This window comes from Lampetra planeri, chromosome 37, assembly GCF_965212315.1.
Source record: "Lampetra planeri chromosome 37, kcLamPlan1.2.h2, whole genome shotgun sequence".
Lineage (NCBI taxonomy): Eukaryota > Metazoa > Chordata > Hyperoartia > Petromyzontiformes > Petromyzontidae > Lampetra > Lampetra planeri.
The window spans coordinates 6602296-6628134 of record NC_136143.1 but is presented as its reverse complement, the minus strand read 5'-3'; the positions used below and the strand labels follow the sequence as shown (position 1 = coordinate 6628134).

General features: G+C 44.0%; 1 protein-coding gene across 6 annotated transcripts in view; it reads right to left on the bottom strand.

Annotated features, from left to right (window-relative positions):
- ACACA (acetyl-CoA carboxylase alpha) overlaps positions 1–25839 on the bottom strand; it is a 208988-nt gene that overhangs the window by 89755 nt on the left and 93394 nt on the right. For 3 of the 6 annotated variants that reach the window (XM_078611909.1, XM_078611906.1, XM_078611907.1), the window contains 15 exons: positions 25442–25465; positions 23248–23391; positions 22176–22278; positions 20605–20712; positions 19193–19249; positions 18719–18763; positions 15996–16037; positions 15254–15469; positions 13944–14099; positions 13594–13797; positions 12489–12644; positions 9592–9720; positions 9157–9426; positions 7268–7365; positions 5788–5908 (listed from right to left, as the gene is read on the bottom strand). In XM_078611909.1, coding sequence (XP_078468035.1) covers positions 5788–5908; positions 7268–7365; positions 9157–9426; positions 9592–9720; positions 12489–12644; positions 13594–13797; positions 13944–14099; positions 15254–15469; positions 15996–16037; positions 18719–18763; positions 19193–19249; positions 20605–20712; positions 22176–22278; positions 23248–23391; positions 25442–25465 — 1873 coding nt within the window. The remainder of the gene's footprint in view (positions 1–5787; positions 5909–7267; positions 7366–9156; positions 9427–9591; positions 9721–12488; positions 12645–13593; positions 13798–13943; positions 14100–15253; positions 15470–15995; positions 16038–18718; positions 18764–19192; positions 19250–20604; positions 20713–22175; positions 22279–23247; positions 23392–25441; positions 25466–25839) is intronic. The other 3 variants (XM_078611910.1, XM_078611908.1, XM_078611911.1) reach the window with 3 other exon arrangements.

Below are 25839 nucleotides of genomic sequence, written 5' to 3'. Positions count from 1 at the left end.
GGCGTGCTGCAACATCAAAAAGAGCCGTAAGGGGCCATCCATTTAGTATATACGAAAAAATCTATCAAAACTTAACCCCTCTCCCCTCCCTGTACGCACGCGTACTTTTTACACCCCCCCCACCCCTGTACGTACGCTTGATGCACCCCCCCCCCCCCCCCCGAATCGGCCGATATTTAATCCACGCAGAAACAATAAAGGATTAACAATATTAACGCGTTTAAGCAAACAGATAGCCCACCGCCGGACTATCTAACTCATTTGAAGGCCAATGTAGGCAAATTATTATCGAGGCTTCACCCCTGTTTCCTATGCGTACGTACATTGTCAGTAGACCCCACATACGCAAGCGTACGCATTTGGGTTAACCCTCCCCCCTCCATGCGTATGTACTAAATGGATGGCCCCTAACAGCTACAACAATAATACGACGCAGAGGACTACCGAACTTTTACTATTTGATTTAATTATTGTCTCATGTGGTGAGGTGAAGATCATGGCCAGAACCACGAGACAACAGTGGGCATGGGTTACAAATGTGATAATCAGTTATTCACAATTATATTCAAATAGTTGGCATTTGAAATAAATCGTGGGGGTGGTGAATCATGAATTGCTTATGGTTTAAGCTGGTCATCATCAATGACTGCGCCAAAACTCCAATCATATTAAATTTGCTTTGTCATCTAATTCGGCTAATTGCAGCTCCAAGTAATTAAATGTTTCGTTTTCCTGACATGTGACGAACACTCTTTGCAAGGCATGTGAGAAGAGGTGCCACTTAGTGTGAATAGGAAGCAGATGAAGGGGCCTTCTCTGACAACAAATATAGCAGTAAATTCCACGGAATATATTATAAACTAGCTTTTTTGCCCGTCCAAGGACGGGTGTATATTGTAGTAAATCTGAAATATTAAATAGTAACATTTTCAGCTCATGATAATTGAGGGGGGGGGGGGGGGGTTGCCCCATGTGGAGTGACGTCACCCACTAATGGTTATTGTGGAGGGGTGCGGCATGTGGAGTGACGTCACCCGCTGATGATGATTATTGAGGGGAGGGGTGCTGCATGTGGAGTGCGCGACCTTCTTGTGCGTTAGTGTAAATTTACACGCGGGCATGAATATTAATGAAGGGGGGAGGGGCCTCTTTGCAGTGACATCACGCACGGATGTAGCACTGTGCCGCATAGATTTATTTTTTACCGTCACTTTTTGTAAAGAAACGTCACATTTGAAGCGACTTTGCATAATAAATTATTTCATTCAGCTCGACCTCCCTCTGCGTTAGTGTAAAAATCCACCCATTCATGAATATTAATGAGGGGGTGGGCCTCATGTGGAGTGACGTCACGTGCGGGACGGACAGACATATCTGGGTGATTATAGTAGGTAATTGAATTATTATTACGATGATGAGAATAGCATGGCTGACTATGATAATACCTATTCTCAACTAATACTATGCTGCTGATTATTATTTTATCTTTTTGATGATGAACAGTACATAATCTTTTCTCCACTAGATAAAAATGTTATTTATTTTGTTCTCTTTATTTCTTGCACAAATTCATTCATTGGCAAAGAATAATGAAAACTGTTTTGTTTAAGCATCTACCTTCCAGTTGGATTTTCCACATATCACCCTCGCCAAAAGAGACTTGCTGTCGTGATGGGCATTTTGCAGATTTTACAAACAATCGCTGATCATTTGAAGGACAGAAACTATATGCAAAATAATAAGGTTTATGGATAATGGTGGTTGTTATTGATGATGATAACGATAGACTGTATACAAGAAATATCCCTTATTCCATCTACTGGCCCGGAATGTGCAACAATCCTGTTTTCATTCAATTCTTACACGAACAATTATGTCACAAGGAAAAAAATAACACTTAAATTATCTGTTGGCTAAATTAATTAATACTATATAAAAATAATGAATTTATACATTTTATAAGTACAATATTCCCACCAGCAGTAGGAACTAGACAGCCACAATCACCTTCTCTGTTAGAATAAACACACATCAGAATTTAAATAACAAAGAAAGATTACAGTAATCCAAAAAACGCAACGGTTTTTTTTTTGTCTCTGGTAACAATTAATCATTACAACAAAGACAAAACGAATTTTCAGACCGGACGTTGTAACGTCTGAGATAATGGGAAATTACACGATGTTGGACCCGGGTAAGAGTGTGCGCGTGAGAGAGCACCGATACTGATCAAGCAGTCAGGGGCATGAAAAAAACGAATGACCGCATTTCAACCATTTTCATTTTAACCATTTGTATAAGATACGCGTTTCGCCGCGTGTCTGCATGTGTGCGCGGGGCGCGGGCGCGCGCGCGCACAGTGACAGCGCAGATAACAGTTGTGATGCAGCTGGATCAGTTACACACTGATGCTGATCGCTCGGTGTGGCACCTGTCACTGAGCGGGGGGAAATAAAAAATTACAGCTGCCTAAACAAGATACCCCAGATATACCTCCAAGCATGATAGCATATGTCACCCGGCACAGTACCAAGATGTGTCATAAATGAATGCAACAGCAGGCTCCGTTCAACCATCCCAGTTGTTTGTTTGTGTTTGTTTTCTATGCGTAAACTTCCACCAACAAATGCAATTAAACTGTCGAAAGGCAAGAAAAGACGCAAACAAAACGCGAAGCGGGCTGCGACAGTGGCTTTGTGTGTAGATGGGAAATAAATAAATACAACTATCACTAGTTTAGCCGTAGAAAAAAATAAGTTAGCAATACGATGGAGTTATTTAAAATAACACAAAAAAAATATTTCTCGAATCAAACCGCAACCAGGAATTGTGACAATTCATCGAATCGCCGGTGGAAGATTGGGGGAAGGGGTTGGCGGGGAGGGTGAGTGAATTGTTATATTCCTAGTGGGTACACTACTCGTAACATTACCAGCCCGTGCCTGTGTGCGTGCGTGTGCGTGCGTGTGTGCTGAAGACCAATGAACCTTTTGTCATTTAATGAGGCATCAGTCTGAGTAAATGGTCCCCACGTGGATACGGCAGCTCTGGCCGTAACCCATACCCAGACGTAATGGATAAAGGAGTAAATGTAACGGCCGGAATCAATACTCTCGCCCATAAGTGGACCTGTTAGTGCAAAGATGGGGGGTGGCGGGGGGGAGAGTAGGGGGCGGTGGATCGGCGGGTGAGTGGAGAGCGAGTGAGGGTGGGTTGGCGTGAGGAGGCGAGTTTCATCTTCCCAGGCTAATGGTCACAATTTAATTAAAGCGGCCTCGCCATGGACCTGTTAAAACTCTGGCGTATGAAGTCTTGACGGATTTCCTCCCCTGCCACCTGAAACCAATTGCTTGTGTTGGTTAACGCATCCTAACGCGACGCAAATGATGACGACGGTATCGTGCCAGCCCAAGGGGAGTGTTTTTACATCGATAGATGTCAACTTGAAACACCTGCAAAAAAAACCACTCAAACCAACACATGAACACCGCCAGGTCGGTCCCTCACAGAGGTGAGAGACTCTGACCTTGATAGCAAAAGCTAGAATCATATGTTTAACCTGAGGGGTAAAAATGCCCTGTGTACACGGGATGAGTAATCAGTTTGGCGACACCGCTGTGCTAATAACGCAATGCCCAATTACATTTAATCATCATGAGAATGAATCACCCAGAATGGGCCAGATCTCAGAGGCTGTGCTGGGTTGAGCCTGGATATCGTTTGGGTGAATGATCACCATGCACAACTTCATTGTTGCAATGTTAATCTATGCTCCTGCACTGACCAATGTGGTGAAGTATGGTAAATTACACCCACAAACCACACAGTGTGCGGAACAGATGAAAATGAGCGGGGGAACGAGTGACCTCCTATTTGAAAGAAGGTTGACTGAGGACTTCGACAGAAAACCACGGTTGCTGGAATGACAGGGGAGTAGCGTAAAATGAGAAGGGAGATGTTGGAGTGTGTATGGAGGGGAGTTGAGTGATGAGAGGATTTTTTTTTTCAAGAAAGGATTATTTTAGTTTCATTTTTACATCTCATTTATATATTGTTTCAAAAAGATTTTAAAATCTATATCACACAGTTGTGTTCACTCTATTTGCCTACATGTAACATGATAATATAATGAACATATATATGTGCATAATAGATAGTGATTAACGATTTGATTCTAGCATCCTGAGCATTAAATTTGGCATCAATAAATTAATCGATGCATATTTACGTTGCATCTCCAGCCCACGGTCCCCAATTGGTTTCAGCCACTTTGGCGGACGTCATGAAATTGCTCTAAATGCGAGATATGAATAGGACAAGGGAGACATCACAGAAAGCAACCGATTTACACCCATTTTTTTTAAGATGTGAATCTCACCCATTACCTCATTTACAGAGGTGTTCACCCCCTGCAGCGAAATAACTTTAAATTTCAAATTAGTCTTGCCAAATTTTGGCAAAGGCATTAGCACTCTGGGTCCATGATCTATTCTTTCCAATAGAGTTGCAAACCCTTTAAACTTCACCTTCACAGTAGACTGAGCACTTGGGTAATTCCCTTCAGCAGGGTTGCATTGTGACAGTAGCTGCGATCCACCACTGTCTGCCTTGCACATTTACCAATATTCTCCTTTCAATTTAAGTTGTTACACGCTACACGCACCTGATGATAAGTAAACAATATCCTTATGTTATTCTGCATGAGAGATCTCTACGTAAATAATTCACCAATGTTATTGGTCGTGAGCGGGAATTTCATTTGGGTCGCCGAGTTCGTAAAGCAGTGCGCTAACCACTATACTACCACACCGAGTGATCGCCATCATTGCGTAGATGCCTTCAGGCAAGTGTGTGCAAACATACAGGGGCGCGCATTGCACACAAAGACCAGGTGCGTGCACCTACACTGGGGCATGAGCGCGCCCGCAAACACTCATCCACAACAACTTATTCCCGCCGCTTGGGAGCTTGGTGTATGCAAAGTTAAGTCTGTATGCACCGCATGGTGTATAAGAACTCGTGTGTTCACGAGGACAACCGCCGAGGAGATGAAGTGATAAGATCAGCCCATGCGCAGGAGTAAGATAGGTTGTGGCACTGTAGGACCATGAGGGATGGAAACTGCGCAGGGAGCTCTTTATTCAGCCTTTGTCCAGAAATGAATAAACCTTGGTAATTGACAATGATGATGATAATCATAATAATAGCCCTTCTGAGATCACAACACTGGCATCGCAATACCTCAAGGTACCACCAATCCTTAACACCCAGGGTATGACTAAATATTCATGTACACAGCACATCACATTCAACGTACATTTTTGTCATGGCTGATACTACTAGTCACGTGCCATCTGCACAAGTCCAAAAATGATCAGGAAAATATTCATTGCGAAATGAATCCCTGCTTATGTCTATCATAGGTAATGGACACGACATCTGGAGGTATAATCACCAATTACCAGTGTCATGGGTATCAACGTGGGGATGTTCCAGTATAACAATTTGCCACGGTGAGATGATGTTATCTCCCTGGTTAGGTACGAAAGAGGTTGTGGGTTTGATCCCGACCCTGACAATCCCTGCCTATTTGGAGTTCGCGTGTTCTCTCCCTGCGGTCATATGTATTTTTGCCTGGGTTCCTGCGATTATGCCCTCCACATTTAGAAACATGCATGTAGATTATTTGGCTACTTTGAATTCCCACATACAATAAGCCACTTCTTTCAGCTATCTTGTGTGGCCAGGTTGTAATTTATGAGTGTTTTGGGGTAGATGGCATCTTACCAAGCTGATAGTGATGATCTCTTCGTAGGCCTGGGAACTCTCCCCGGCGATCATGCCAGATCCACGCAGGCTCTCTACACCAAGGCCCTCCTCCTTGCCGATGATGTCAGTGATTTTGTACCTGCAGGGTGGATAATTTGCAATTAGTGTTCAGTTCGGCACCTGTGAAAACACCACCCAGAATGCACCCCGATCTCACAAGAGCTCAAAAGCGAAGTATAGGTTGAGCCTGGATCGTGTTCGCATAAAAAAATGGTTGTCATCGACAGCTTCAGAGCAATGTGGTTGGGCAGTAGAGGTCAGTGCAGCAAAAAAACATTGTTATAGTGTACTCTTTGCTCCCTGGCTCCACCAACCCACACTGACTAGCCGAGCAAAGTATGGTCATCATGCTCATGACCCACACAGCATGTGGAGGTTCTCATCCAGCAGTGAATCGATGAAGGGCTGTGCATGTACATTACACGCAGTGCAGATTAATCATGAATATTTTAGGCACAGCTCAGCACTTACTTGCTACGGTTGCTACCATCATCACTTACACACCACGTATGCTACTTTTTCGCTTTTTTTTTTGCAAATCACTGATCCTAATCGGTGCCAATTTGAACGCGGAATATGCAGCGCTGCAATAGGCTGCCAGCTAAAAGCGTAAACACTGCCCGGGAGGTGCGGAGCACTCATGAATAAACGCGTTACACCTCACCGTAAAACCAGCATTTTGAAAAGGTCAATGCGGTGTAATGGCCAAATGTGCTCACATTTTTATTACCATAATGAACTTTCGCTGAACAAGTGGTCATCTATTTGTAAAGGCCACACTTAGTGTAAAATACAGAAAGGGTAGCCATCACCGCCAGTGCTTCACCCTGCCACCCCCTCACTTCCCACCAACTCTTGTCCTGCCCCCCAATCTTCCAACCCCGCCATGATGGCATGCAGCAGCAGGAACATTGTACATTTTGAAAGCGATATATGTGAAGCGTGATGGCCAAGCCAAGCAGTTTAATAAAATGTTTATATTTGTATACAATGCGTGGCCAAATTATCCGCGTGTAAAAAAAAATACACAATGCGCCGTATGCACACTTTTGATTTCTTGAACTTGAATGCACAGGGCCCTTCAGAAAATGTGATGAACACCAGTGTGCTTGTATACTAATGCACGCTCGCTAACTATACTAGATTGCAATGTTACATATAGTTTTTGTAACAGACTTCCTAAAAGGTATTTCATTGCCAATCTTGTCCATAAACTATACAGATCTGGTTCTTGGTAATGGTAAGCTGTGAAGTAAGTTTCATGGTGACAGTTTTACGGATTTATAGTTTTCTTACTAACATATCAATCACTTCACATGTCTGGCAGACAGACAGATAGATGGACAGAGAGATGATTTCCTGGGCATAGTAATAAGTAGCCTAAGAGCTCTGTTAACAAAGACAATTTCCTGTGGAGGGGGACGACCGAGGGCATTACCTGGACTCCCCCTCATCCTCGATGTGCTCACAGTGAACGGAGTTGAGAGCGCTGACCTTCTTATAGTCTTGAGGGGTCAGGTACAGGTACTTGAAACTCTGGGCAGATGGGCGAATTTGGGAATTATATCCACCAGGCATATAACCAAGTAATCGAGCATAACATAACAATACATAAAATTTCGATTTAAAGCTTTCGTGACTGCAGGGATTCATCTTCTTGGTTCTTTCGGTAAAGTCACGTAGAATGGAAATAATAAAATTATAAAAAATAAAACATTATTAAATAATTCTCACGACGTTTCGGCCACAACGCAAGCAGCCGTCCTCAGGTGGAGAACAGGTCTGTCGAGAAGACAGAGTCTGAATGACACACCCCAGGCTTGGAGCGACTATTTAAGCTGGGATGGAGGAGCCTTGACAAAATAATTTGCATTTCCATAAATATGCAAAATTCCTCTTGATATGTAAATTATTTTGTCAAGGCGCTCTTCGCCCCTCCATCCCAGCTTAAATAGTCGCTCCAAGCCTGGGGTGTGTCATTCAGACTCTGTCTTCTCGACAGACCTGTTCTCCACCTGAGGACGGCTGCTTGCGTTGTGGCCGAAACGTCGTGAGAATTATTTAATTATGTTTTATTTTTATTATTTTATTATTTCCATTCTACGTGACTTTACCGAAAGAACCAAGAAGATAACAATACATTGTTATGTTCATTGTCTTGCACTGAGTGCATTATTTATGATTCATGCAAATGTTATTCTCCAGTCGCAGTTTTGTTTGCCAATGGAACCAACGAGGCAGACAGTACAGATGGAAAACACTGGACAGACAATCAAAATGAGGCAGTTCAAAAGGGACAAAATTAATTGATCCATAAATTAAGTGTGACCATGAATCATGAAAATCTATTGAATCATGCATGGGGCATGGGGGGAGCAGTGAAGCTGTGGAGATGATTCATTACATCACATGCATAATACACGCGTGTTGTCAAAGCTATCAGCAGTGACACACGTCGTCACAGCTGACAGCACATGTCCTTTGAATACGTTAATTTATTTTGGCGTAAGACAATACACATATTGAGGTTATCCTATTGATCAAATCATATGGAAATTGTATTAAGCATCGTCATATTCAAATTCAAACAATAGGCATGAGCCAGTGGTGGAAATTTCGCATTCATACGGTGGACACGAGTCTTTACATATGACCGTGACTGTTAGCTGAATTCCTGATCTTCCTTCTGATCCTAAGACTGCTACTCTGCCACTTCGCCACCTGGCTGGATATCAATTCGACACGACATATATTCCACGCAACACACATTGGGCATGACACACAGCGTCCTCGAGACCAGCTCAAAGACACCTTCTTAGATCTTATCCTTGATCTTGCCTTTGGTGGTGTGACCTTGTTCCAGGGACTTGGCTTAGAGGCACCAAGCCTTGACAGTGGCCTCAGCCTAGAGGATCCAGCCTTGACTGAGGCCCTGACCTAAAACTCCCCCGGCTTTGTGCTTTTTGGCCTCAACTAACAGCTCCTGGACATGGCCATGTGGGTCTCGGCCTTGAATCTAAGGCTGCACATTTTACACACGTTCAACAATTTCAACATGCCCTCCCACCAGTGGTTAGACAAGCAAGCTCACCTACCCTGTTTAGATTTCTCGAAAGACTCACCTGTTTCACCTAACTTCGTGCATGACCCATTGAGATCCCTAGATGAATTGCGCCTTCTAAATGTCAATTATAACATGCCTTAAACACAACGCACCCTCCACACGACACAACAACAACAACAACCGCCATTCGCCACTAAGTGGCGGTGACGTCACCACACGACACACACACACATACACACACACGCTCAGACCCTTCGCCTCACCTTGTAGGGGTCATTGGGGTCGACCCAGGCGATGTTAAACATGTGCCGAATCTCTTCAGCTAGGCCGAGGCGCGCACCGCTGTTGGCGGCGATGTAGATGCGTGGCACACCATCTGTACGCGCCAGCTGCGATGCCTGCTGGAACAACAGGTCCTCCTGCGGCCCGAATGAGCCAATGCGATGCGTAAGGTCGTTGGCAATGACCACCACAGTCCGACCCTGCGGGTACTCCGGAGTCCTCAGCCACATCTTCCACGCCACCATGCCGATCTGGCCAGCAACGGCACAACAAGGAACCAAAACTCAGAACGGACAAGAGCACAATGTGGAGGGGTGTGTGGCACTCCATACAATTAGGTCGTAGAAAAATAAAACTATCGTCAGTCACAGCTGTGGCACGGTAACAGTGGCGGTGGCCACTGCGCATGGCGGTACCTCATTGCCCCCGGGCAGCCGGTTCATCTCCACGAGCTGATCCTGCGAGTCCAGCACCAGCTCCGTGTATGTCAGCACGTCCTTGTGCGCCAGCCCGTTTCCATACGCGTCCCACAGCTTGAGCAGTGCCTGCAGGGACGAGATGGGAGATAAGGTGTGGAAAGGGTAGAGTAGAGGGGGAGGTTTATAGGAGGGATATAAGGATGCGTCGATTCATCAATAACACTGGTCAACACACTTTTTCTGGCATAAGGTATTCCAACGGTCAGGTTTTAGAGATATCAAATATTGCATTTTTTATGAAAACTGCAGAAGAAAAATATTAAATAAATGTGGATATCTACATAAAATGATATTATAAACACACTATCCTAAAAATACAGCACCATATTTTAACACTAAAGCAGTCACTGACTCGCAACAACTTGCAATCATAAGTGACAGAGTTAATTTCGGGTAAAATCAATTAAAACGGGGTATGCCGATAGCATAAAAATGAGATGTGATAGAGCAAATCTGAGATCAGATTTGGAGTCAGCACCCTTAAATTAGTCTAAAACAGCTGCAAAAGTCCAGGCCAGAAAAAAATGTGTTTTTGTTGACCAGTGTTATCATTTATTATTATTCATCAGCTAATGATTTCCCCTTCCTAGCCCCCCACTGCCTGTTTTGGAAGTCGATGAATTGTCACTATTCAGGGTTGTGATTCGATTCAAGAGAATATTTTTATTGTAAACACTGCGCCTCTAGTGGCTGTACGGGTACCACAAAGTGATGATGTACAACATATTAGGATTGAAAATAACCGAGTCTCACGTGCACAATTCAAGGTATATATGGTGAGCATAGCTAATTAGACAGCTTACAACTTACAGGAATTCAACAATGCATTAATTTGTCAAGTAAAATCGGTTCTCACGCTCGTTCTAAAGCATTCGATCATACGCGTAGTAGTAGGAACCAATCATTTCATTGATATATGCACGTAACTTTCATGAAACTGAACATTCCATAGATTTATACCACTATTTAATCGACGCTCACACGAATCTATTTACAAATCGAAACATAGCCCAGAATTGGGACAATTCGTCGAATCGTAGCGGTGAGGAAAACCAATTGATGCCTCCGGGTTTACAAGACGGTCGCGGTGGGGATTCTAAGGGCCCTACCCCATCTGCACTTAAGGTCCCCAAACACGGAGAACAGATGTGTTAATTGGTCATAACTTTACTGCACGGTAAATACGCTACCCGTATTATGCCTATCACTGTAATGCTATGTGCACTTGGGGACAATGTTGTTAATTAAAGTCAAAAGTCAAAGTTTCTCGCTGATAAAGACAGAGCAATGTGGTTGGCGCTAGTTTCTGTTTAGTGACCCCAAGCTCACGCTGCAAATTTCACATCGCTATAATCCAACCACTCTTGAGCTGCGATGCAAAGTCACTCATTTAATTGAGTCTTAAGGATAACGAGTCGCCCTGTAGTCAGTGACCAATTATAATAATGCAATTTATAGCGCGCGAATGCACACAATTTCATCAGATCTCAGAAGCTAAGCAGGGTTGTTCTTTGGATAGTGCTGCAGTGGTTGACCACCATACACAATTAGCTTGTCATAAGGCTTGCGGGGCTAAGCGGTTGACAGCAGGGGGCAGTTCATCAAAATACATTGTTATCGACGTGAAGTTTTCCACGGCTGTGCTTCCCACCTTCACAACTCGCACTGAACAGTGTGGTGAAGTTTAGTCAAATAACCGCCACGGCTCTTACAGTGCAGGGGAGCCTTCATCTAGCAGGAGGTTGAACATAAACATCCACAGATTGACCCGCCGACGAACAGGTAATGAACTTGCAACCTTCCTGTTGTGATAAGCACAACCATATATATGTATGCAATATTTAGACCGTTATAAATTACAGTATTGAGATTGAGTGTGTTTACTCATACATTCCTTTAAAGTTGATGATAAACATTTTTTAATACCGTACATGATTCCCACCATCAGTGAACCAAGTAATTTGCCTCCAGTGGAGTGTGTTGCGAAGGTCAACAGAAAGCAAGTATAGCGCACTTCCAGGTACAGTTCTAGTAGATTTCATAAACATACACCTTTTGTAGGAAAGTACATTCATAAAATTAATGACAAGTTAATTACTCCTTTGGTTTGAACTATTCAGAATGGAACCGAATTTCAAGTCATACAAATGCTCGCGGGTGTATTATGTAACACAAATTCCCCGAGAGGAAAAACTATCTTTCTTAAAGGCAGGGCTCAACACTCACTTGCTATGGGTGCTTTTAACACCATTTAAGTCCATGTGCGCAAATCGATTTTCACTATAACGCAATGTGCACTTAGGGACACAGTTTTTAATTAAAAGCGCATCAATGAATGAATGAATGGCGCCTGCAGCAGCATTGGCGGCTGCCCCATAGATATGATATAACGTAGAAACTCCCTGCAGCAGTATGTAAATCGGGCGACCATCTTACCTGGGGGAGAAGTTCAATCAGTACAAGGAAACAGATAGTACCAGAGATAATGAGAAAGACAAGGTGTTAATTAAACTTAAAAAAGTTTTTTTTGTCTTTTCGTCTTGGATAACAATCTAATTTACCAAACGCAACAGGGCCATTTTAATTAGAATAAGTCACATTTCTGCACTCTTTTTTATTTCTCCCATGATGCAGTTGCCTTTGCTATAATTTGCTATGTGCTTGCTGTACTTTATTTATTGCTTTTGTCATGTTGGTGACACAGGTCAGTCACTCTTACAAATGAGACAATGCTGCCCCCCCCCCTTTCAATTTTCACCATGTGACACAAAATAAACTTGAAAGCCAGTGTATGTTCCCCGCCTCCACTCAGGTGAAACAGTCCCATTGCCCACCTGTCGAATCATTTCAGGGTAGTCGTAGACATAGGTGGTTCCCAAACTTTGAGCCTGGAAGCGCTTGGACTGCAGGAGGTCCTTGGTGACGTACGGCGTGTTGATGAGCATGCCGTGCAAAGGGCCCGGTTTGTCACCGTATGCCTGGAACATGATCTGTGATGAAAAGAAAAGGATGGCAAGGCAAAGGGGTGAGACGTACATGGAGACGAAAATCTCCCATACCACGTTTTCAAAGCTTTTGGGACATGTGATGTTGGCTAGCACCTATGAAGTCTAGCACTTCACACAAGAAGGTCATGTGGCGAGCACCACACATGTATTTCCAAAATAATAGTCGTTTGCTTTATGCAGATATTGAATGATTCACATGTAGAGCGATTGAAAACACAATTATTTAGAGCTTATTTTTGAATTTAGTTTCTTGTCCTTCCCCCGCACCTCTGATCAGCATGGTTCGCTACATACGGTATGAAATAAGTTCAAGCTACTATACAATAAATAGCACATTGCACTATGAATGGAGCCCGATTCCAGGCCACAGCTAACATTAGTGGCGAGAGATATCTGAAACAGTTCAGGTCTTGGGCACTTGTTTCTCTTCACCAACGTGCACTGACCCTGCTTGATGACGTATTGTCAAACAACACCCACAGATCAAAGCTGATAATGATGATGATGATAGGTTTTCCCATTTTTTCTGGCAACAAAACAGGTGTTAAGATTCTAGATTTGAAGCTTTCATGACTTCAAGGATTCATGCTCTTTGGTTTTTTCGGTAACGTCACGTAGGTAAAAAATAAAATAAATGAAAACAACTCAATCAGTTTCAAAGACAATGCACTATATTATCAAAGTATGTTTTTTTGTTTGCATTCTGACCGCAAGTATTGTGGTTAATGCAGACATGATTCCTTGTAAAAGGTTTCAGTTTGGTGTTTTAACATCTCAACACCTGTTTTGTTGCCAAAAAAAGGGGAAAACCTATTCTCATATTTTGGAACTGGCAAAAGAGGTCCCATGATGATAATGATGACACTCATTCCCTGGTAGCTTGGACTACATCTTCAAGAACATTAAATGCCAGGCAATGTTCCTGCATTACCTGGCTGGTGCGGAGGTCAGTGACCTCCTTGTAGAGGCTGATGTCAAGATAGTAGCCGGATTCGTTGGTGAGGAACAGGCGGATGGGGATGGCTTTGCCTGTGGGCGTGAGGCGGATGTTGATCTTCAGCTCGGCCTGTAGCACACGCAGCTTCCACAGCCGGCTTCCGTAGCGCATCACCATGCTGCGCACAGACTCTTCGATCTAACGGCACAACAGAAAGCACATCCACCGTCACCGTCGCGAGTCGGCGCGCAAGTCTGCGTCCCATCTCGCAGCCCGATCAAGCGCACAAGGTGCGCACGTGCCAACTGAGGATTGTGCAGCGCCGACGCATGTGGCGTGAGTACCTTGGAAGGGTCCATGATGACGGTGGGCACAAAGTTGAGAAAGATGTGGTTGCAGTCAGTGCGCACGGCCGTGTTGTTGAAGGCCACCTCCAGTTCGTCCATGGCCTCCAGCAACAGGCGCTCGCCCTCGTTCTGCAGGTACTCGAACGACGCTTCCTGCAAGGACGGACGGATGGTCGGAAGAGCGAATGACCGCACGAAGCAGCAGACAGACGTACGGACCGGCAGACGAGCGTGTGAGTTACATGCAAGGCGCAAATGTGTCAACACGCAAAATTGCCCAGTTACACATTTTCAACAAAAATACGACAACAATGATATGTTGACATACTCGAAAATGAACCACAGATGAGGATATGCAAAATACTTAAATAATACTCATGTTATTTATTTAAACAAGCCTTTGTCAGATTCTACTCTTTTCAGGACCATCCTGGCTACATTGGGATGCTTTGTCAATTACATTTAATGAGTATTGTGGGTTAAAACAGGGGTATCTGGGGAAATGACACTCATACGATGTGATTATTAAAGGCAGATTCAAGAATCTGTTATGGTCCCATGATCTCTCAACCACATCACAGTCCAAGCCTATATAACACCTGGTATCATAGGCAGTCTCTCCCATCTAAGTACGAACCAGACTCCAACCTGCTAAGCTTCCAATATCTGAAAAGATCAGGCAACCAGAAGTTTATTTTGGAAAGTAGACCTGGAGCTCTGTTGCTGACCTACAACGCACATTTACACAAACGCCCCTCTTACTGGAGCTCTTGGTCAGTTAGATTCATTACCTACTATAATCACCCAAAAATGTCTGTCCGTCCCGCGCGTGACGTCACTTCTACATGAGGCCCACACCCCCCCCTGTGTGACGTCACTCCAAGGCCGTAGCCACATGGGGCAACCCCCCCCCCCCCCTCATTAACAATCATGAGCTGAACAATTTTTCTCTTGAATATCTCAGATTTACTGCAATATACACCCATCCTTGGACGGGCAATACAGCAAGTCATTGATTAAATACCCCACACCTAATGTAAACTCCATCGGTTTTTCGGACATAAAACGCCAACGATCCTATCATTGTCAACGAGGGACAAACCATCAACGCGACGATGTCCTTCGGATGCACCATTCAGTTTTGCGAAGCATGGTCCCCTCTTGACTTTCGACTTCATCTAATACACGTGTGGGATGCAATCAATTCGCTCCCTTAGTCCTGCACGAAGGAAGCCATCTCTTCCCTCCAGGAGGTGTGAACAATCGGGAGGGCGGGCAGGGAGAGAGCGTGGTCTTGGCGGCCTCACCTTGGTGACGAGGTCAGAGTGGCGGATGATGGCGCGCACGAAGAAGCGGTAGTCGGTGACCTCGATGCCCTGCTCTACGCGCGCCGTGCCCAGGTACAGGTGCATCTTGTGGTTGGCGCAGGGCAGAGCGTGCAGCTCGAAGTTGCGCATGCGGTTCAGCTCCAGCTGGAAGGCGAGCGCCGGCTCCAGGTGCCGGTAAATGCGGTCCTCCTCGAACTATGGGGGGGGGGGGGAAGGAGCGTGAGCAGCACCGATGGGGAGGAAAACCCAGAGGCTACCGCATCGTCGCCAAATGTTTTGAATAAAACAAGGCTGGAAAAATCCCGTACACGCGTGGATTCGGAAAAGCCTTCCAACACACGTTTGTCCTCAGAAGTGCTTAATTAGCCACGGCCACTTTGCCTTTCATGACGCACACGCGGATGACATCACACATCACATGTCGTGCGCGTAATGACATCGTTGCCTTGGCTGGCAAGGCAAATGCCATTAGCACTGCTTTAAAGCCAAGTTTTGGGCAACCTTTTGATAAATTGCCAGTTTTCTACAGGATAAGTCTCATAGCAACACAACTTCATAATAAAATGCCATTTATCTTCGTACATCTTAACAACAGTTATCATGGACCTCCCCCACCGTCATAACAGGCAGTGAGAAGGACAGACGGACGGACAGAACAAATGCATTAATGCTTTAATGTTACGCTCCAAGCCCACAGGCGAAAGCAACGGAGGTTCTGTACCTTGTCACGAGCACGGAACGTGAAGAACTTGGGGAACTCTCTCTGTAAGATACGTGGCAAAAATTGAGTAGCAAAACACAATCAAGGATTAATAAACAAAAGAGATAAAAAAAACTTTTGGAAGGCACATATTGGCACCAATATACAACCGCTACCACCACATAAATAGTTTTTATTTCATTTAATATTTTTTTCCCATCTTTATCCCACAATTACATTCCAGTTGCGTCATCAGTCATGCCATGAGATGAGAAAATGTCCACCCGGAACTGTTGGGAGTGAGCAGGGAACCACTAATGTGTCAGAGAACAGCCCTCAGAAGATGACGTCACAGAATTACTTCGAAAGCCCCTTCAAAAGGCACCTCTATCCACACTAAGCGGCACACATTTTACATGCCTAGCAGCGTTTGACATCTGAAAAATCAATCCAAAGCTTTTGTACTCAGAGATGGAATAAGCCAAATTTAGCAAAAAACGGAATTTAACACAATGGGATTTTTGCACAATTATTGGTGACCGGACTGAGGCCATCAACTCGCTACACTTGAGAACCCGGTTTAATCTCTGGTAGCTGGAATCAAGATTTTAACCCAGGATCTCAATTGGTCAGCTTGACGTCTCTGACACAGCCCCATGAGCCACGTATGTACAATACACCTCAGTGTATTGCTCATACATATGTATTCAAATGACTCTTAAATAAGACCCACCACCTTCCGAGGTGTTCCACACTGCGTGGCACAAATTCAATGCAAGCAATGATGATGATGTGGTCGGAAGTAATGTAAGTGTAACACGAGATTTATGACGCTCAGAAGCATGGTCGTGGTGCAATGATGACCCAGAACAAAAGCGGCATGAGAGGCGGCAAGCGCGAGCTTGAGAATGCGCTGCCGAAACCCCAAAGACTCCCGGGGAGAGCCCCGTTAGGTTAGCTGAAACCCAAAGGACAGCTGATGCTGAAGAATGACCTGTCTGAGCATGAGATGCACCTCACCGATATGCAGAGCTAAGAATTGATTTGAACTCACCAGTGGGGACACATCCAGGTCATTCATTAATCAAACATAAAAAATTAAGGCGCCGCGTGTAAAGTGAGATTTCCAACTGTAAGTCGGTTAATCTCCTCTGTGCTATGTCGCCTGCTCTGAAAATGGGATGCTGCGTGGACCGTTGGCCTATCGTACAGTATTTCTGCTATAAGGCAATGATAGTGATAAATGTGAGTGATATTATTTTTCACTTGTACTCAATCATTAATTTGTTTAACCCACTTTTTTTTGTGTAATGAAGAGTTTAACGTTAAAGGCTATTTGCAAAAAAGGCTGATGCTTAATTATGGCTTTTGTTTGAAAATGTCAAAAAATGACTGGACGGATAGATATATTTATACATCATTTAATCTAATGAGTATCAACTAGATGCACCATTACTGCGCAAGTTCTGCGGCTGTGTGATGTAAATCCCTGACGTGTTTTCATGTTTTACCAAGTGTTGTTTGGAACGATGTCTGACGTTTCACTCCACGTGATGGGACCTTGTTCAGAAAGCGAATACTTTAAATGAAAAGTTCCAAATAGTGAAACCGAACAGTTCCATTTCTGAAGAATTTCCCAGCTCGTGGAGCAAAACATCAGACATAATTCCAAACAACAACACGCGGTACACAACCCAAACACATGTTGGAGAACTCCAGGCAGCTGCCTGTTTGCTCAGAGATCAGCTACGTTTCAGCCTTTTGAAAAAAAAACCCTCAAATCCAGTTTTTCGCTTGTTAAGACTCAACAGCGTCACCCGATTTCACAAAATCCAGCGCGACGAAATACATCAGGTCAGTACTTTAACAAGAGATTGTGGGTGAAGGGATTGAATCAAGGCACATGAGTCAAGAGGGCACAGTTTTTAACAAACACTGAATGTCATGGGTCTGGTAAACAGGGCGAGGTACAAGCCACGAAAGCACCCACGATGATTCAAAAACAGTCGCAAACCTTGCACGTTAATTCAATGTCAGGCAAACCGATAAACTGTTTTTTTTTATCGTCGTGTTAACTTTTAACTGGATGAGCCAGGGTGCTCTTGATTTGCTCAGAAAAAACACACATCCATGCACACTTCCGCAGACTTCTACCGGCCATGTTTATCAGAAGATGCAAAGAAGCTGGAAAGAATGGAAGCACAGAGATGTGATAGGCCATGAAAAACAAGAATACACTTATTGGGTTCTCAGGAAAGGACACACCAGTATACCCTCAGCCTGCTTTAATTGTTCAACTAAATGTTGGGAAGAATATGAAGAATGTTTGTCAAAAAATATTTTTAACTGTTGTAATAAACAAAATGTAACAACTATACAAAAGTTTATTTTTTTACTTAATAAAAGCCTCAATTAGTCCCCAATTTGCTGAATAAGCACTGTTAATAAACTACATTTGGGAGTTTATGTCTTGTAACGCAGTTGCATTTAGACACTACGTAAATAAAAAGTAATGTTGTACATTCATCAGGGTCTTCTAGCCCCGAATGAGACTTTGATGGCGCTCACCTACATTTCCAGGCCTGAACCAAAGAGTGGCAGAAATTACGACGGCGGCACAGCATGTGCAGATTAATGCCTCTCCCCTGAGAACCAAGGTGTTTCAGTTTTCATGGCCTCAAGCGCAAATGCATGAAATGCCGAGAGCTGCTTCCCACAGGCCTTCACCTCCTGCTTACACTTACATGGAATCTCTGATCCACCTCATAGTCGTAATGCTTCCTAAAGTCCTTTTCCCGGAAAGGAAAATCAGCAAGTTGTCACTACACGAATTACGGATTCAACTTAAAACAAAGAGGAACGCTTTGATTAATTGGCTTATCATTATTATTTATCATTATAGCATTTCTTTAGAGAGGAGAACAAAAATCAACCTTGCATTATCATTTTGTAGGAGAATTCACAACGATTATCATTATGGTTTCATATATTTTTTTGTTGCAAACTATAAAAACAAAATTACTTGTAGCACGACACAGAGATAGCGTTAGTTTCATTGCATTTGTTAAGTTTGTTTACACGCTCGTGATTAGGAGACAATATTTAAAACAAAAGAAAAAAAAATACAAACACTTAGCACAGCACGACACAGATTCACTAGACGCAACGACGACACGCGCAGCACAGTTGAGAAGTTCATCGTAAAAGCAGATCGATACCTTTTGCGCCACCAAGAATGTCAGACGTCTAATCCCACGGTCTATCAGTATGCGTTTCTGTTGGGTACAACAAGTCACACAGCAGTAGCATCATAAACACTCATTTCAAGTTGATTGTGTTATCAGTGTCATGAGACTAAGAATCCATTCGGGTCTCCCGCAAAGCAGCGTAACCCTTCATGTTCGAGAATAGTGCACTGAAGTAAATATCTCAGCACTACTTCTCATAATTGGTTTTGTTACCCTTCTATCTGGCAACAAAACTGACACCTTTTTTACAAGGAGTCATGTTTGCATAGACCAAAATACCTGCGGTTATAATGCAAACAAAAAAACATAACTCTGATAATGTATGCACTGTTCTTAAAGTTGATTGGTCCACACCCGAGACAGCTTTCCTTAGAGCCTAGTCTCACATGGTGTTGGACCAGATGACGCCAAAAGGCATCACAATGTGAGACTAGGCTCTAAGGAAAGCTGTCTCAGGTGTGGACCAATCAATTTCAAGGACAGTGCATACATTATCAGAGTTATGTTTTTTGTTTGCATTATGACTGCAGGTATTGTGGTCTATGCAAACATGACTCCTTGTAAAAAAAGGTGTCAGTTTTGTTGCCAGATAAAAGGGTAAAAAAACAATTATCATATTTTTTACTGGCAAATGAGGTTCCAATGGTGTAAACTACTTCTCAGTTAACAAGCTAGCATACTGTCCTATGAGGCATGGTGACTTACGTTCAAATCCCAACAACATAAAAATGCACATGGCAAGTGCAACTCAAAACATCAGGTTCTGAGTTCAAAACCATATCATGAATTGACTGCCCATCATAAATTCGTAATCAATAACATAGGTACCACCAAGTTGGAATCTAAACAGTGGTCTTCCTATAATAATAGGGGTTTTCCCCTTTTTTCTGTCAACAAAACTGAAACCTCCTACAAGAATTCATGTCTGCATTAACCACAATACTTGCAGTCAAATGCAAACAAAAAACACACTATGATGATATATGCATTGTCCTTGAAACTGATTGGTCCACACCAAGGGACGGCTTTCTTTTGAGCCTCGACCCAATTGTTGCTCAACCAGAGAAGTGCTCCTCTGGTCGAGCACCAATTGGTTAATGCAGACATGCATCCTTGTAAAAGGTTTCAGTTTTGTTGCCAGAAAAAACGGGGGAAAGCCCTATTATTATATTTTGGTACTGGCAAAGCAGAGGTCTAATGAAGTGGTCTTCCTTTGAAAATATTGGTCCTCGCCATTGAAATGGTGAATTTACATCACTGGCTGAGGGTCACCAAAGCAGATGAGTGCAAGTCGTATTACACGTTTGTACTGGAAGACACTTTGACTGCCCATACTCTACTGACAACAAAATCTCTCCGCTGGCCGCACGCTCCCCACTCACCTTGGACTGTGTGAAGTCACGCAGCACGGTCACCAGCTCATCATCCTCCGTATCGCTGTCTATCTTGATGGCCACGTTCAGGATGTGGATCGGGTCCTGTCGCACACTCTGCAAACATCCGGCACCGTTACTCCTCTGTTGGTGTGGTTTTTTGCAATTATTTGTGTTTTATTAGCACGAAGTGGTGTTACGTCATGGCATGTAGCAGGAGTAGTCAACCTCTATTTATGGTCAGGTAAGAGAAGCTTACCAACGTGGAGATGGAGTGATGACCATCAGCTCATGTGCAAAAGTGAGTGTGCACTGCGGCGTTGTAGAACAGTCAGGGATGGAGTCAGCATGGGGAAGCCTTCATCCAGCAGTGGATGGATCATTGGTGATGATGATGATGATTACGATGAACAGCCCATTGGGTGGAGTGGTGGCAAAGTGATTTCCACACTGCACTATCAACCCAGTGACTTAATTCCAGGCCATGGCTGTCAGTGTTGAGTGATATCTGAACAGATCCTAGGTACCTCCCATAACCAACCCAGCACTGGCCAGCATGGTATTGTCAAACAACCCCAATGACAAACAAAACATGGGGAAACCTTCATGTAGCAGTGGACTGACAAAAGGGTGATAGATACAAAAAGGATGACACTGCAGAGATGAAGTGATGAGATCAGCTCATGTTTCAGGGGTGATATAGACTGCGGCATTGCAGGACTGTGAGGGGCGGTTTAAGCATGGGGAGGACATCATCCAGCAGTGGATAGAGCAATAGTGATGAGGATAAAGAGGTCAAGTAGAGTGGTGGCACAATAGTTTATGCATAACACTCTGAACTTGGCGATCTGAGTTCGATTCCTGGCCACGGCTAACATGAAGTTGCGAGTGATAACTAAACCAGTCATGGACCTATCAACCTTCTTCACTCACCCACACTGAGCCACAAGGTGTGGGAAAGCCCTCATTCAGCAGTGGAGTGACAAAGGAGTGTAAATTATTAGAAATGAAAGCACACACGAAGCAAAGGTAGCGAGTACATATCTGGGGGAAATGTTTATCACATTATTCCTGTTGTTGTTGTTGCAGTCATTATGTGCTCTTCATTTCGAGACGGACAGAATTTATCATGCAAAGATGCGAAAATTTTAACGAAAAAACAACCCTGACTTAATTAGCAAGAAAAATTGCTTTATTAAAAAGAGGTTTAAAAAAATTAATGCTTTAAATTATACAATATATGACAACATTAACCACCTAGCAGAGTGCGTGTGTATTGCGTAGGAGTTTTTTTTTCCATTACATACGAGAGAATATAATTGGCCGACTCTAGAAGCACTTGGCAGGGTGTAAGGGCACTCCGCGGGGCACAAAAGGGCACTTGGTAGGTGAGTGAGAGCGCTCGTGAAATTTGCGAGGGCACTCGATGGGGGAAAAGAGCGCTCTTGGCAAGTGAAGGGCCCAGTGGCTGAGGTCCAGCTGAGCTAAGCTGATCCGGAACCGGGTTACCAAGCGGAGCACCCGGTGAAGGGCGCACAGCTGCAGGGGTGTGTGCGACGGAGTTCGTACGATTCGCTCACCTTGCTGTCCTCCTCTGCGTACAGGGTGGAGCGCCCGGGCTCCAGGAAGATGGGGCTGTCCGGAGGGGAATCCGAGAAATGCTTCATCACCTCCTCAAAGTCCCTGTCATGAATGCCATCATCGTCATCATCATTGCAAGAACCACGAGCAGTAACATATTCATTACCACCGCTGCAGAGATTGTTATAGATCTCTCTTATTCTTTGGTTCTTTCGGTAACGTCACATAGATAAAAAAAGAATAATAAAAATAAGATCTCTCTTGCTGAAGGGAATTTATCTCAACCGGCTCATGATGAGTAATAACACGGAGCATTCATTTATTAATTGGGGATACCATAGTGATTTGTGCACTGCACGATAAACCCAGTGACCCAAGTTCGATTCCATGCCATGGCATGTAACTGAACAGAACCGGTGGTAAGCCTCTGGTAGGTCACCTCAAGACTTTAAATGAGTTCCTGGTGTGGTGTGTAAATATTGGCATAGTGAAGGCAAAGGTGGCCATGATTGGTGCTCGACACGCCACCCATTCGTGCACCATGCCACCCTTAATAGGTGCTCACGAACAGAATATTTTCCCAAGACTCTTTTGAGGCCCATAACTGCTTCTGGTATCACTCGCCACTAATGTTGACCCGTGGCCGAGAATCAAACTCCGGGTTTCTTATTTCGTAGTGCAGCGCGATAACCACTACGCCAGGGGTGGTCAACCTGTAACAGACCAAGAGTCAAAAAGTACCCATGAGTTCTGTAAAGACCCAAGTGTACATATAAGTATATATATATTGACAGTTTTCGGCACAGCACCAGAATAATTCATTATTCTTTGCTACTGTGATAGTATGTTCTACATTACGCGCCTTTGATAGAGCCGCATGTGGTGGATTAAAGATCCGCATGTGGCTCGGGAGATGCCAATTTGGCACTGCTGCACTATTCTACCACTATCACCATCACCACAACCACCATCAATCAAATGGTGACCAGACGCCGGCAGCTGGGTAGGAGGAGAATATGTGTCACCGGAGATGTCTGTCTGCCTGCCCACTTGGCCACCACTCTCGCGCACCTGACGAAGTCCTCGAAGGAGTGGAAGGCCACCATGGCACCCATGCGCTGGCACGGCGGCGTGAAGGTGTTGTCAAGCAGCACCTCGGTGACGCTCACGGCGCGCGTCAGCCCTGCGTGATGCAGGTTCGATGGGAATGACATCCTAACCCCGTGGCACCGGAGAAAGCGAGTGACGGAGAGAGATAGACGGGGAAGGGGAGAAAGAAAATCAACGAGAGAAATGGCAACAAACTTACCACCGCAACCGATGGGATGCATGCGGTCAACTATTGTTCTTTAATTTTTATGGTCAACCTAAAGCAGGGGTGGGGAAACCTATTCCTTTCAGAGTGTTTTCAAGTACGTTTTGCAGACCACGCATCTCAGTCACTTACGTCACTGCAAGAGACCCTTGCTGTAACAGAAATGACTGAGCGAGCTAAAATTAGGAACACTGTTGCCAGATTGAAAATATTCTCCCCTTAGTACCTGACTGATGCAGTTAGAAGGATGTTTGCGGTGACAGATACATATCATTCGAAGCCCATTTAGAAGTGATAGGCCTCATGTGGCCGTGCGCCGTATGAAATGGAGTCGTAGGCTGTATTCAGACCATGGCCCACAAGTTCCTCACCCCTGCCCTAAAACTAACTTAAGCAGTGCAAGAATCGATTATGTTTTTAGGAAATTTGTGCTGATGGTTCCTTTAAAAGTTGTCTCAAATCTGTAATGGTTTAAAAGTAGCAGGCAAACTTCTGAAAAAGAGCGAGATGTCTCTTCCAGTTGGATAACGTTCAAATGAATCTTCATTACACATTTACAATTGTTGTTCTTACATCTATCTAAGTTTAGGATGTTTTCGTTGAAAATAAAAAAGTATACTCTTTAAGTCACCGTATACGGTGACGGTATTTTTTTTCTAGTGACACGCAATTTTTTTAAATTAGGCGGCAACGCTCGAGAGAGCCAAACGAAGACACTTGCACGGGACACGTTAATAAGCCTGCGGTAAGATATACGCGGCGGGACAAAGTGCACGGAACACATCAAATTAATCCTAATAAAGCCGGGGGATGGGAGTCCTGATTTAAAATAAAAGCACCAACATTTTGCAACATTAAAACCGTTAAAAAAATCCCACTACCATCACCACCACGAAAAACATCCCACCGTGACACAAATAACACAGAAAAGGTCACTTTGCAGAAGCGCAAAAAAAATGATGCACGTAGAGCATTTGGCTGGATGGGAAAATGGATCGGTATTCATAACGGCACCAAAAGATGGAAAGCAAACTTTTGACGAAGCACTTTTTCACCGCACGATTCGTTAAACATTCGCTCAGCGATTTAGTGGCTGACTATCAAACATCTTGACAAGCAAGTGGTCAAGTGTGCGACCAAACAAAACTGATCTCACCAAGGATTTCCTTTCGGAATGTCTATACTGGATGAAGATCGCACACCTGGCCAGCATGTACACCTATTGTTAATCATTCAAGTGTTTTATTGTAATAAAAATATTTTGTAGTACTTATGTTAAATCTGGTTTTCAAAGGTGGTCACCAACACGCTCCAACTGATCACCACTGAATTCAAAGGTTCAATGGTGATCAGCCTGAGCATGTCGGTAGCCATCGAATGAACAATGCCAATTGTTTAACAGGTTAGATTTTTTGTTTAAACATCTGGCCAGATGTTATGCATGAAAATGAGAATGAAAAGCAAAAACTTCGAAGCTGTTAGGGCAGGATTTTAAAAACTCCAGACTTCACACACTCCACCACAATTCCAGGTTTCCATGATTACCAACCGTTAAGACACTATGCAATGCACATCGATTTAAACATGTACGTGTGGATAGCAGACACTGGTAAACATGTAAACCTGGACTGACCAATGTGGGACGCGATGAATAGAGTTTGCAAAGCCCCTGCATGAGAAGGATAGCAATACTCTGGCTGTGCGTCAACTGGTATATGCATAAACATACATTTAAAACAATGGAACCCTCTTAACCATCACCTGGTTATAAGACGTTTTGCTTATGATCGAATTGAAAACAAAATTCCAAGCTTAATTCATGCACAACATTTAAGATGCCATAGTCAAGCATAGATAGTTGATTAACTGCAATAATGTTATTTCATTCGTTCCCATACAAGGTGCGATTAAGAAGGTCCCACTGTACGTCTGGTCTGCTTCCTGTCGTACCTGTTCAGTGTGGGTATGCTGCCCCTGCAATCAATTAAGAGAGGAGATGGGTCACGATTAGTGGGTGTTAGTACAACACCATACTTGCCAACCCTGCCAAACTAAGCAGCGACCACCCAATTTTAAAAACCTCTTTTACTGCATATATAGAAGGAATATTACGTCAACATAATTTTTTTTACAAATATCTCGCAAAGCGATGAGTAGCTTCGAAAAATCTGAAATCCAGCAGCCTACCGCCTCAATCGGCAGGGTTGGCAAGTACGCAACACATGGATTCGGTATGCGTCGACGGCAGCGACGGGCACCAATCGCGAGTGCCGAGACGGGTGGCATCAGCTGCGGCGACGCAACTCGCGTGTCTTATCGCTCCACTGTGGTCCTCGCTCAAACAGCGA